Source organism: Podarcis gaigeae (genome assembly GCF_964106915.1).
Source record: "Podarcis gaigeae genome assembly, chromosome: 12".
Taxonomy (NCBI): Eukaryota; Metazoa; Chordata; class Lepidosauria; order Squamata; family Lacertidae; genus Podarcis; species Podarcis gaigeae.
This window is the reverse complement of record NC_139688.1, coordinates 42,141,623-42,155,830: the sequence shown is the minus strand read 5'-3', so window position 1 is coordinate 42,155,830 and position 14,208 is coordinate 42,141,623. Positions and strand designations below refer to the sequence as shown.

The 14,208-nt window shown below is 44.4% G+C and overlaps 1 protein-coding gene across 12 annotated transcripts in view; it reads right to left on the bottom strand.

Moving 5' to 3' along the window:
- The window catches only part of RARB (retinoic acid receptor beta), a 343,315-nt gene that overhangs the window by 65,910 nt on the left and 263,197 nt on the right, over positions 1–14,208 (bottom strand). For all 12 annotated transcript variants that reach the window (XM_083705963.1, XM_083705968.1, XM_083705960.1 and 9 more), the window contains one exon: positions 9,644–9,792. In XM_083705963.1, coding sequence (XP_083562089.1) covers positions 9,644–9,792 — 149 coding nt within the window. The remainder of the gene's footprint in view (positions 1–9,643; positions 9,793–14,208) is intronic.

Genomic DNA, 14,208 nt, shown 5'->3' with positions numbered 1-14,208 from the left:
AAAACAAGCCCAAATCATCACCCTTCCACCACCGTGCTTGACAGTTGGTATGAGGTGCTTGTGCTGATATGATGTGTTTGGTTTTCGCCAAATGTGGTGCTGTGCGTTAATGCCAAACATCTCCACTTTGGTCTTGTCTGTCGAAAGGACACTGCTCCAGAAATTTTGTGGTTTGTTCAGATGCAACTTTGCAAACCTAATCCGTGCTGCCGCCATGTTCTTTTTAGAGAGAAGAGGCTTTCTCCTGGCAACTCTCTGAAACAAACCATATGTGTTCCATCTATTTCTACAGTGGTACCTCAGGTTACATACGCTTCAGGTTACAGACTCCCCTAACCCAGAAATAGTGCTTCAGGTTAAGAACTTTGCTTCAGGATGAGAACAGAAATCGTGCTCCGGCGGCGCGGCAGCAGCAGGAGGCCCCATTAGCTAAAGTGGTGCTTCAGGTTAAGAACAGTTTCAGGTTAAGTACGGACCTCCGGAACGAATAAAGTACTTAACTTGAGGTACCACTGTAATTGTATTTTCATGAACTTTAACATTTAACATGCTAACTGAAACCTGTAGAGCCTGAGATGAAGCTCTTGGGTTTTTTGCAATTTCTCTGAGCGTTGCACGGTCTGTCCTTGGGATGAATTTGCTGAGACGTCCACTCCTGGGAAGATTGGCAACTGTCTCAAATGTTTACCACTTTTGAATAATCTTTCTCATTTGGAATGATAGACTTAAAATTGGTTGGCATTGTGTTAAAACACACCTGAATGCTCCAGACCAGCAAACTGCTAAAACTTCAGCTTTTATAGAGGTTGGCACACTTACTGATGATCAATTAAGCAAGCGCATTTGATTAGCAGCACCAGTCTGCTACTTGCCCTCTTTAATTCCTATGGAAGCAGTAAGCGTGTACTTAGTTTTCCACACGTTTTCTCCATTTTGGCTTTATTTCTGTTAAATAAATTATGACATGGTGTAATATATCATGTGCTGTTGTTCATCTGAGGTTGTATTTACCTATTTTTAAGATCTACTAAGGAACAGATGATTCTTATTACGTCTTCATATGTAAAACCACTGAATTCAAAGAGTGCACATTCTTTTCCCCATGACTGTATGTAACAAAAATAATGACTGTATGTAAAAAATAATAATGTATTTATGTCCTCATATGGCATAATTCTTTCTACCATGTTTTGAGTTTATATGTAGTCCACAGAGATGTGTATATTTTTCTGACAGCCTAGTCTGAATACTTTATGTCAGAGGTTTTCAACCTGTTTGGCTCCACAGCTCCCTTGAACAACTACATTTTTTTCTGAGGCACCCCTGTGGGACTGAGGAACCCAGTTATGGCACTCCTTGCCTGCAGAACAGGCATTCTCTCACCCTTTTTCAAACACCCTCCCTTGTGGAGTGTTCCCTTCATATGTTGCCTCCACCTACCAGGACAACCAACCAGCAAAAGTTGGACGGCACTATGTTGGCTGCCCATGGCACTATGTTGGCTACTTCTCTCACTACTTAGAATAAAGGACTGAGAGTGCTATCTGATGCATATTTACTCTTAAGTCCCATTGTACGGACTCAAGTTCACTCAAGTAAATGTGCACAGGACTGCAGTCTGGGAAAACCGTCTAAAGCAGGGTTTCCCAAACTTGGGTCTCCAGCTGTTTCTAGACCAGGCATAGGCAAACTCAGCCCTCCAGATGTTTTGGGACTACAACTCTCATCATCCCTGACCACTAGTCCTGTTAGCTAGGGATCATGGGAGTTGTAGTCCCAAAACATCTGGAGGGCAAGTTTGCCTATGCCTGTTCTAGACTACAACTCCCATCATCCATAGCTAGCAGGACCAGTGGTCAGGGATGATGGGAATTGCAGTCCAAAAACACCTGGAGACCCAAGTTCAGGGAACCCTGGTCTAAAGGCACTTATAGGTAATTCCACTTCTGCTGGTTTGGGTCTTCCCAGTAGTCCCAGAATGGGAGACCACACAGGAGCCTCATGTGTTCAGGCTTCTCTGGAGGTAGAATGGGATCCAAGTGTGTGAAAATGGAAGCAAAAGCAGCTTTATCACTTATGCTTCTCTGGTACTTATATCTTTTTTAAGGCGGAAATTTTAGTGTGAGCTGATGCATACACAATGATGGTCACTTACTCCCTAATGTAAATTCAGTCTCATTTATTCAGGAGAAAGCTACCAAATACATTTCCCACATTTAGATTTGTGGCCATTTAAGATGGATTTCAAACCCAAACAAATTTGCCATGCCTGTTCATGAGGGAAGCTATTTATGTTAACAGCCTCACTCCTCAAAGTGCTGTTCTGTCACAAGCCCCATTAAAACTAATGGGGCTTGCACTATCACAGTGACTTGAGAATTGCAGCCTATGGCTTTTTCTAAACTAATCGGGCAGTGGGAAATGACAGCAAATGACATCCACTCCTATTTTAAGGGTCCTCTTCACTGCCAGGGAAAGTAAGCTGTAAATGTACATCTGCCCCAACATGATTTAGATTCAGGGGGCAAAGGAGTCCATCTTTAATGGTCAGAAGAAAAAAATAAATGCGGCTGGAAAGAATGTTGCTTTGCAAATCTTGAGCTCCTGGGCCCACAGTGAAACGTGGAACACATTGGATTTCTGAAAAGTTTCTAGTATCTGTAGAACCTGATCATGAGACAAAACGTACAGATACGATCCTTCTTATTTAGGGAAGAAATTAAGTCAATATTTTTTTTACTTTGCATCCCCCCACCCCTGGAAAAATCCTCACCTCTCTGGAGAAATTCTTGCAGACACCCATGTTCTCCATCCCTGATTTAAATAAGCAAGGGTTTTCTTAGGAGAGCAGGAAATTGTTTAAAGATGTGTAAAGAGCAAAATGAAATGACAGACCTCTGGTCAGTAAGTAATCATGAAGAAGAACTGAGCAAGTGGGAACACAGGTACCTATGGGACTGCCTCTCCCAGTATGCCCCACAGAGAGCCTCAAGGTACATAAACAGCAACACCCTAGTGGTCCCGGGCCCTAAGGAAGTCAGATTAGCTTCAACCAGAGTCAGGGCCTTTTCAACACTGGCTCCGGCCTGGTGGAATGCTCTGCCTCATGAGACCAGGGCCCTGCAGGATCTGATTTCTTTCCGCAGGGCCTGTAAGACAGAGTTGTTCCGCCTGGCCTTTGGCTTGGAGCCAATTTGATTCCCTCCCCCTCTTTCTTTTTCCTTTTTCCTTTCTCCTCCTGTGATGAGGCTGCATTTTAATGTTCTAATGTTGTATTTTAATCAACATGTTCTTATTATTGGTCTTGGCTGGGGAGGGTGGAGTATAAATTATTATTATTAATTATTATTATTATTATTATTATTATTAGGACTGGGTAAATTATAGCTGACATCAAGAGACACATGTCATAAACTTCATTTCCCCTGTTTCTTTTCAAGGTATCATCAGCCCTGACATGGAAGAACTTTTCTCAAAGCAATGGCAAATTTTCTCCATGAGACCTATTTCTAGAAACAAAGAAGACAAAGTCAGGTCTGATGATTTTAAAGCACTATGATGATTTCTGGCGGTTCCCTCCCTGCGAGAAGTGAGGTTACAGGGAACCAGGCAGAGAGCCTTCTGGGTAGTGACGCCTGCCCTGTGGAACGCCCTCCCACCAGATGTCAAGGAAATAAACAACTATCTGACTTTTAGAAGACATCTGAAAGCAGCCCTGTTTAGGGAAGTTTTGATGTTTGATGCTTTATCATGTTTTTAATATTCTGATGGAAGGCACCCAGAGTGGCTGAGGAAACCCAGCCACACGGGCAGGATATAAATAAAACAACAACAACAACAACAACAACAACAACAACACAGCCTGCCACTGTCTTTGAACTGCACCAAGAATTACAGCGTGCAGTATTTATTTGCTGCTTTGTAAACAGAATGCTTCAGCCTGAAACGCCAGGTCAAATGCTGTCAAAGTTGGGTGAAAGCTACTCTTAAAAGAGTGATATCAGGACGTACAAGCCTAGCAATTGGAAATATGCAATGATAAGGCAAACAACAGAATATTATGCTCATTCTATGCTGTACCCTTTCCTAATCTGTCAGGACTGCTTATGGAAACTGATGGCTCTTCCCTACAAACGGAAAGCCTGAGGTCATATTTCAAGCCAGGGAGAATGCCCTTGGAATATTGAGTAGTCCAATATGGAATTCAATTTTGTTGGCTTGGAAGGGAACCGTGGCCAGAGGCAAAATGACCAGTCTGTAGACATGACAAGGACAAGGACATTGGGTGGTATTCTAGTTCAGAATTTTGATTTTTGTTAATTTCCTAGCATGGATGAGGGATAGCTGATGGGACAGAATCTGGTTTAGAGTTCAAAACTTTAGACTTCTAGGAAAGCATCTTCACAGATAAGGAAGACCTTCCCATCAGGTCCTGCCCCTATAGAGCAGTTCCCAGCACTGAAGGTCCTGCCCTCAGCCCTTTCTAAGACTCCTCCTCTCTTGGATGCTTTCTCAGCAATCTGCCCACCTCTGACCTCTGTTCTCTCCAAATTTTGCATGCTCTTCGAGACCAGGGGGGAGGGGAGCTTCTCACAGCAGGAGAGGGAGACCCCCTGGATTCTTCAACAATCTCTTGATCCCCCTCCTCTGCACTGCTCCCTGTCGCAGGTTCCTCCTGTTCACTAACCCCTGTTATCCCTTCAGACCTCCTCCCAATCTTCTCCCTCTGACCTCTCCTCAATGTCTCACCACCAATCCCCAGGCTCTGAGCCTTACTTTTCTGGAATTTCCCTTAGGGGTTTCCCAGCTGCCGCCTCCTACCGCACCTCATTGTCCAACCAGTCCCTGACAGTGTCTGGCTGCAGTATGATCAGTTAACCCAACCAATCGATCCTCTTCTGATTACTTTTAATTCCTATCATTTCCATAAAGCAAAGGTAAAGGGACCCCTGACCATTAGGTCCAGTCATGGCCGACTCTGGGGTTGCAGCGCTCATCTCGCTTTATTGGCCGGGGGAGCCGGCGTACAGCTTCCGAGTCATGTGGCCAGCATGACTAAGCCACTTCTGGCAAACCAGAGCAGTGCACGGAAATGCCGTTTACCTTCCCACCAGAGCGGTACCTATTTATCTACTTGCACTTTGATGTGCTTGCGAACTGCTAGGTTGGCAGGAGCAGGGACCGAGCAACGGGAGCTCACCCCGTGGCAGGGATTCGAACTGCCAACCTTCTGATCGGCAAGTTCTAGGCTCTGTGGTTTTACCCACAGCGCCACCCGCATCCCTTCCATATAGTAGACACTTACACACACACAAAAAGTACTTACTTGGCTACATAGAGAGGCACCAAACACAGACAGACATGTAAATTTGCACAGCCCTTTCGCTCAGAATGCGGCAACATGGTTGCTTTTGACATCTGTCTTAGGTGAAGCTTTATTAACAAAATATTTCATTGGGGATCCCGCTTTTTTGTTTAAGATTGACACTGGTGTGGGAAACAACTGTGTTTTAAATTTATGGGCGTTTTGTCCCCTAACCATCTACAAGAGACAGAGAGGCACCTCTGCTGTGAAAACAAATTTGCCGGCTCCCACTACAAAAATGTGAGCATCCTTTGTGCTTCCTGCAGTTTTCTCCCTCCTTTTTTGTCTTAAATTGCTCTAGGCAACTTTGCTACATACACAGCTTGTGCCAGAAATCCAGGCCGTGTGTTGCGACCAAAGGAATGTCGCCTTCTAACTGCTTAGAACAAGGGACAAGGCTCTAACAGACAGCTGAATCTGCCAGAGCATTGGTTGCTCCTATTCACCAGCACAATGCTGGCATTATTTGGGAAAGCAGACCCACTACACCCAAAGCCACCCCCCGCCCTGGTCTTTTGCAGGCTGCTACAATGAAGAGTAAAGTCAGTAGCAAAGAGTGGGGCTTTCAGGAAGAGCTTTACAACTGCTGAGACCAGCGTTTTAATTTCCCCCCCTACAAGCTGAAGGTCAAAAAGCGGACCAGAATAAAACAGCCTCTGGAACACGCTGTCTCTATCTAGGATATTAGCTTGACACAGAATCACAGAGTTGGAAGGGATCCTACAGGGCATCTAGTCCAACCCCCTGCAATGCAGGAATCTCAACTGAAGCATCCATGAGACGGCCGTCCAACCTCTGCCTAAAAACCACTAAGGAAGGAGAGTTCACCACCTGCAGCCAAGTCCACTCCACTGTCAAACAGTGCTTACCATCTGAAAGTTCTTCCTAATGTTTACTCAGAATCTCCTTAGCATATTAGAATATGGTAATATTCTTTCCAACGCTAAATGGATATGCTTGTGGTTACAGAATAGGAGCTGCCCAGAGTGGCTGGGGCAACCCAGTTGGATGGGCAGCATATAAATAAATAAATAAATAAAGCAGGAGCACTTGGGTTGCATGCATCAGCACCCAGATCATGAATGGTAGGGATTCATGAACGATGTTACATGCATATAGGAACGCGGGTGGCGCTGTGGTCTAAACCACTGAGCCTCTTGGGCCTGCTAATCAGAAGGTTGGTAGTTCGAATCCCCACGACGGAGTGAGCTCCCGATGCTCTGTCCCAGCTCCTGACAAGCTAGCAGTTTGAAAGCACGCCAGTGCAAGTAGATAAATAGGTACCGCTGTGGCGGGAAGGTAAACGGCGCTTCTGTGGGCTCTGGCTTCTACCACGGTGTCCTGTTGCGCCAGAAGCAGCCGGAAAGCTGTCTGTGGACAAACACCGGCTCCCTCTGCCTGAAAGCAAGATGAGTGCCACAACCCCATAGTCACCTTTGACTGGACTTAGCCATCCAGGGGTCCTTTACCTTTTACCTTACATGCATATGCAAACAATGGACCTAAATGCAACAGTCATAGCTCAGTGGTAGAGCATTTGCTTTGCATGCATAATGCCCAAGGTTCAATCTCTGGCATCTCCAGTGAGGGCTGTGACTGCTTCCTGCCTGAAACCCTAGAGAGCTGGTTGGACCAATGTTCTGACTTCCTGTTTTCCGAATGACTTTTCTCAGAGGCACATTCCTTCAGCCCTTCCTACAAATTACCTTCTGTACTAACCCTGATAATAGGTGAGGTAGTGGATAGAGTGTTGGGCTAGCATCTGGGAGACCAGGGTTCAAATTCTGACTCAGGCATTAAGCCATTTGGGGAGGAATGACCTTGAGGAAGTACTTGTTCTTCAGTTTACACTATCTCAGAGGGTTGTTGTGAAAATAATGTGGGCCACCTTTAGCTCTTTGGAGGAAAGGCAGGAAATAAACATAATAGAAAAATAGCAAATAAACAGGGCCCACAAGAAAGCACAGTTCTGCTGATTCCCTAGGAATGAACACGAAGTTGCAGTTTTCAAAAATCTGCCGTGCTTTTGGGAATCCTAACTTAAAAGACAGTTTTTAACCTTGAAGATGTACTAATAACTCACCAATTCACTTCTTCCCAATGATCTAATTTGGATATTTAAGCAATCTGGTGTCCAACATTTTCAATACATCCTGGTAAACTGCGGGCATATTAATGTCAGGGATTGAAAAATAATACAATTTATTCCTAGCCATTATTCACACAGCCTCATTAACACCATATGGCGTTTTATTGCAGGTTTTAAAATATTCCATGCTCGGAAGATAGAGTTGCACAAAATCAGATGAGAATAGGCTGTAGGGAACAGCTGAAGAAGAATTATTGTCGATGAAGATGGGGTTAAGGAAGGCCAAAGGGAAAAGTGTTTGGTGGAGCAAAAGAAGGAAATTCTCAGTACGGAGGGATTACTGCAAGACAAAGCGACTTACGACAAGATCTCAGGGCGAGGGGGTGGGGGAAAATGATACAGAAGAGGTTGAGTTAATCAAGATGAGAGAAGACCAATTTGCTGACAAGTGCTTTTGCGGAGAGCCTGAGCTATGGAGTATTTGGGTCGTGATAAAGCAGAAGAAGCTGCTCATATCCTTATCTGAAGTCAATGAGAGTGTTTCAATTGACTTCGCCAGGCGTTGGACTAGCTCCTGAGAATGATTACAGGTGCATGTCAATGAAACAGCAAGGCTGCCAAGGAGGTAATAGAACTGCTTGCGGAAATCAAAACCAAGGAAGAGTCTCTGCATTTTCAGCTTTTAAGGGAGTTTACTTGACTGGAGACGGGATTACTATAGCTCACGGTGTGCAAAAGCATCACAGAAGCATAGGATTTGATAAAATTCAATTTGGAAGAAAGAGGTATGGCAGGAATACACTAAGCGCAGAGCAACCTGCAGGCTCCAAGAATTATCCATCTACACACAGTGTTGGCGAAGAAGGAGCAAAACAAGAAATGGATGCAAATCATAGGTAGAAGAACACAAAGAATTATGCAAAATGGACATGCATCAGGCAAGAGGTAAAAGGAATCTCTGCAAGGTTCAGTTGGTGCAGGCATTTGGGATGTGTGGGCAGGAAGATAAAGGATAAAAAATACATGCTATTTTTTGATGCTATAGGATTGTATGTTCCAGGCTGCTATCCTATGCCTATTTAGTTGGAAGTGAATTCTACTTAACTCAATGAAGCTTACAATGCATAGGATGGTACTGTTGGGCACATCAGGTGTCATAAACTGATGAAAAATTGGTTGTTTCAGTCCAAATATATTTACCTAGACACCTACCCACACCCAAGTGATCTCTGTGAGATTACAACTACCTGTTGATCAAAGAGACAGCAAGATATTGACTTTTTAACCCAGCCCAACTGGGCATCAAGGACAACAGCAAATCAATGTAAACTTCAAAAGGTTCATGCGTATCCACACACAGACAGACACTCTCATGCAATATATTCTAGCTAATGCTTCTGATGCCATGTAACACTCACAGCTGCTATATGGAATCAGCAGCATTGGCTAGAAGACCGGATCCTTACAGCACAATCCTATCCATGCCTACTCCAAAGGAAGTCCCATGGAGTTGAATGGGATTACTGCAGTGTCAAAACCCAGTTTTCCTACAGAGAACACCCAAAGATGAAAGTGTGGTATCCTTAATCAAGTTTGAAAACCAAAAAGGCAAACATTGTTTCCTATGAAGGTTTAATGTTTAGCTTCCACTGTGATATGTGGCCTTCAGAACAGAATTTTACTTTAGCTGCGTCAAGCCACTGAGTTTGCCATTATTGCATCTAAGTGTTTCTTCTCCTGCTGGCACAACGCTTGAAGTTGTGCTTTTATTGATGCACCATGTCAAGGTCTGTGGGTAGCGCAAATTATATAAACAACAGCAGCAGCAACAACTGAAAGGAGCCTGTGAGTTTGCATAACGGCAACCCTGGGTCTGCAACAATTCAACACGGCTTCAACCAAGTGATCCATAATAAGCAGCATGGAAGTACCAAGTCTTCAGGGACGATGCAAAAGTTGAAAACAGACGAGAGCTAGTGTGAACTAAATGATGGGGGAAGATAAGCCCTTCTGAAGTTTTGCTAACGATACAAAAGAAACAAAAGGGAGACAATGAAAATAGCCCACAGACAGGACAACAGAGGCCATGGATGGAAAAGACCAATTGATCCAGGTCCCCGCCCCCCCCCCCCGCAACCTGTTCAACCCACTTTACCAGCAAAGTTTACCAGGGAGGCCTGGAGACTCACCTTACATCCCTCACAAGCACTGACGCCATAGTGATATCCAGAAGATTTGTCCTGACAAACGAAGCAGGGTTTGTAAACACGAGGAGGAGGAAGCGGGGAAGGCGGGCTGGGAACAAGTTCTTCAGAACTGGTGCTCTGAGTTTCAATTGCTACAAAGAAAACAAGAGGAGGACGTTTTTAGTGCATTCAGATATTGGCTTTGTCATATGCCACCAGCTGATCCACGCAACAGATCTCCCATTTCAAATGTAACTTTTTCTGGGAGGTGCAACATTTAAGACAGATAATTACATTGGGCCAGTTCAGACATTCAAAACCATCTCTATTAATGTGCCCACTCTGTCCTTCCAGGAAGCATTAATGTGCAGAGCATAGTAAATCCCCTGAGCTGCCTGTCGGGTAAGCTTTGCACACCTGCTTTGTAGAGTGTTGCAAAAACCAGCAAGTGCTTCATTCATTTAATTTATTTGCACCCTGTTTGTCCCCCCAGAAATAGGCCAAGGTGGCTAACAACATCATACTGTAATTAATATAATTATTTCAAAAGGCAATCAATGTGAACAAAATATCAGATTAAAAAATGCAACAGCCAAGCTGCAAATGAACTTTGAAATCAATACTGAAAACACATTAATTCAATTAAATATTCAGAATGCATAAACAATATCAGTAAACAAGGGAATAATAAAATGCAACCCACGTATTAGTCAAAAACTTAAACACTTTATGGTCTAGAGCCTAAATTGAGAAATTAATATGACAAATTAGAATACAAAAAAAAAGACATTAAAGACACCTTCCATGAAGAGTGCCTGTGTGTGTGTGTGTGTGTGTGTGTGTGTGTGTGTGTGTCCATCCATGAAAAGAATATGATTTGAATCTTTCTCCTACACAAAGTCTACTCTGGAAAGTCTTGGGCTAACCACTGCAAACTTTTTAATTATGGGTCTACTCAATTCTGCAGCCCCTCAGCTTGGTACCCTGTGCAGGAAAACCACCCTGCACAGCCATAAATCCGTCACTGCCAACAGTCTACATCAAGGAACACAATATATACAATACTTTCTATTTTTTTCTGATAGGCTGGCTAAATTGGAAACTACATGCAAACTCTGCTTAATATCAATATATATGTTATTTTAATATATATTTTATTTTTAGGTGGCATGCATGCACACACACCTATCTCCACTCCAGCAGCAAACAGACTAGAAGATGGGTAGGGAGCCTGTGGCCTTCTAGATGTTGTTCGATTCCAAAACCCATCAGCCCCAACCAGCACAACCAGTTGGAGTTTAACAACATCTGGAGGGCCACAGGCTCCCCATCATGCAAACCTTTGGTTAAATGAGCCAAAGCTACCGAGGGCTAGAGCCAACAGAAACCAGAGAACTATGCACAACCAATAAATACAGTAATAGCAAAACATTCACAGAGCCCCCTACTTTGTAACCCTGTCATGTAAAACCTGCCCACTCATCTCAGGTCAATACAGATAAAAGGGATGCACTTGTTTCATGGCAAATGAACAAACAGTAACAAATTTGCAACAGTGCTGATTGTATTACGAAAGAAGTGTATCTCTGGTTCTCATGTATTTAGAAGCACAGTGGTACCTCAGTTTTTGAACGTATTCCATTCCGGAAGACTGTTCAAGTTCCGAAATGTTTGAAAACTGAAAACTCAATAGCCGACAGCCAGGCCTCAGGATCTTGCACTCAGAGGAAGCCCACACGTGGCGTGTTCGAAAACCAAAGCATTTATTTCCGGGTTTATGGCGTTTGAAAACCGAAATGTTCGTCAATGGAGACGTTTAAAAACCGAGGTTCCACTGTACTGTATTATATAATGTTTTTCTGGGTTGCACCACTTAAAACCACAGTGGAAAGTGGGAAGAGTTGCACATTTGAACAATCCTCTGAACACGCAAAGAACACCTCCCAAACGAAGGATGAGAAGACTAGACTGGATTATTTAATCTTCTTTTCTATGAGCAGGAAAGGCACTGACTCATTTTATTTTGTACCCACCTACAACATGGTACTATCTTTTAAGGCAGAAATTGCCAAAGTGGTGCCTTCTTCAACTCCCACTAGCTCCATCCAGCATGGTCAACCATCAGTGATTATTGGAGCTGTGGAGCAAACCATATGAAAAGCAGTATTTGGGCTATCTCTTGGTCTGGGAAGATATCACTGGTCTCTTCCTGTCCACCATGTATGTCTGTGTAAACTGGGCCTTGGTCCTGCTTCCCGAAAACCAAATTATTATCTTCACAATTACGTAAAAGGTTTTCCAGGATGTAAACATCAATGCACTCCATTCCTACAACATGCTGAAGAATGGCATACGTTCTCATGATTCAAAGTGTCAACATCTGCACCAACAATAAAAAATGTCACAGAACACTATATGATACTGCCAATAATATTTTAGGGGCACCATAAAACTATACACATATTTAGGATTTTGGTGCCTAAAATCCATAATTATTTCAATTCCCTGTGGATATGCAATATATGTTCTTCTTTTGCTGTTTCTTGGGGCATTTTGACACTAAAAGGTAGTGCTGAGGCTCTCTGGAGTTATTTTGCCAAAAGAGAATGATTTAAGTGTATAAGACAAAACTCAACTTGCCTTCCAGCTGCTACGTGTTTTATATTCGCACTATAAACTGAATTAAGCATAAATAGATGTAAACCTTAAGCATTAAAAAACCCCAACCTTAGGCAAAATAGCTAGGTTTGTCTGATGATTCAGAGAAATGGCAAAGCTTTTTATGTAGCAAAAAGACAAGAGCAAAACCTCTACAGAGACTCAAGTATTGGCCTCATGGGACATTCTTCTATTGAAAAACAAATACCGATTCAGATTTGCAGTATATTATATCTGCCACATTTCTTAAATTCTGTCTTTTCATTGACCCCACGTTTCATCACTGGCTACTGTGAAGGGCTAGGGAGGAATGGCGGTGGGGCTAGATATCTTTATCGGCGAAGGGTTTCGAGATGCAGTGATCCTCGTACCCCTTCCAATCTACGCCCCATCCCAAGGCATGAGGGTAGGAAGAGCAAGGATTACACACCTCCGACATTGGTACTGTGCAATGCCAGGTCCATAGGCAACAAAACCGCCACCATGCGTGACTTTTTTGTCTCACAGGGGATTGACCTGGCTTGCATGACGGAGACCTGGGTACGGGAAGGCGAAGTAGTCTCCCTACATGAGATAACACCCCCAGGTTTCTCTATCCTCCATCAATCGCGGACTGTGAGTCGGGGGGGGAGGAGTAGCGTTGTTATTCCGGGAGGATTGCTCTTTCAGAGCTCTGTCATCACCGGCGATCTCCGGCATTGAATGTGTTGGTCTCGTGTGGGGCACCAAGGAGAGCTTGGCTGTCTGGCTGGTGTACCGACCACCCAGCACACCTGCAGCCACCCTGTCAGACCTGCTGGAGGTGGTGGCAGGCTGGGCCTTGGAGTTCCCAAACCTACTGGTTTTGGGAGACTTCAATGTCCATGCCGATGCCGCTCCCTCCTCACAGGCTCTGGACCTAGTGACTTCCATGGCAACACTAGGGCTCTCCCAGGTTGTTTTGGGCCCTACCCATCAAGCAGGCCACACGCTGGATCTGATCTTTGGGGCTGGCATAGATGTGATCATGCTCCCTGCTGTGGAAGTGCCATGGTCTGATCACTACGCTCTGAAAGCCAAGATTGACTTCCCGCTCCTCCCTGGCTCGGGTGGCAAACCTATTTGGGCTCGTCCGCGAAAACTGATGGATCCTGATAGATTCCGGCAAGCCTTGCGGAACCCTGCTCCTCCTGGCGACTCATTAGATGACCTTGTTGAGGACTGGAATAACCGGCTCTTGGCAGCCATTGATGAGATCGCACCTAAGCGCCCTCTGCGACCCCGTCGAAACCGGGCCCCTTGGTTTACTGAGGAGCTCCGGAAAATGAAGCGGGATCTCAGACGGCTAGAGCGAGTATGGCGACGGACTTGTGACGGAGCCTCAAGAACATCTTATAGGACGCTTATGAAAGCCTATGAGATGGCTATGAAAGCTGCTAAGAAATCTTACTTTGCAGCTTCCATTGCATCCGCTAGCTCTCGCCCGGCACAACTTTTTAGAATAATTAGGTCAATAACATCCTTAGGAGGACAATCAAATTTAAGCACAAATTCAACCCACAGCTGTGAGGCATTCGCGAGTTTTTTTTGCGGATAAAGTCCTATTGCTCCGCCGTGACCTCCCTGCCAATTTAGATACAGTGACTGAACTGGAGGCCCCTCGAATGACTTCAGGTCCAGTGTTGGACCATTTCGATCGGATACTCCCTACTGATGTGGATAGATTCCTCCAAGTTAGTAGGCCCACCACCTGCCTCCTTGATCCGTGCCCGTCTTGGCTGATTAGGGAGTGTCCAGATGTTGCGCGGACCCCTCTGGTTGAAATTATCAATTTGTCCCTTGACACGGGGACATTCCCAGGGGAACTGAAGGAGGCAGTGGTGTGTCCACTCTTAAAAAAAACTTCATTAGATCCCTTAGACCTATCCAAT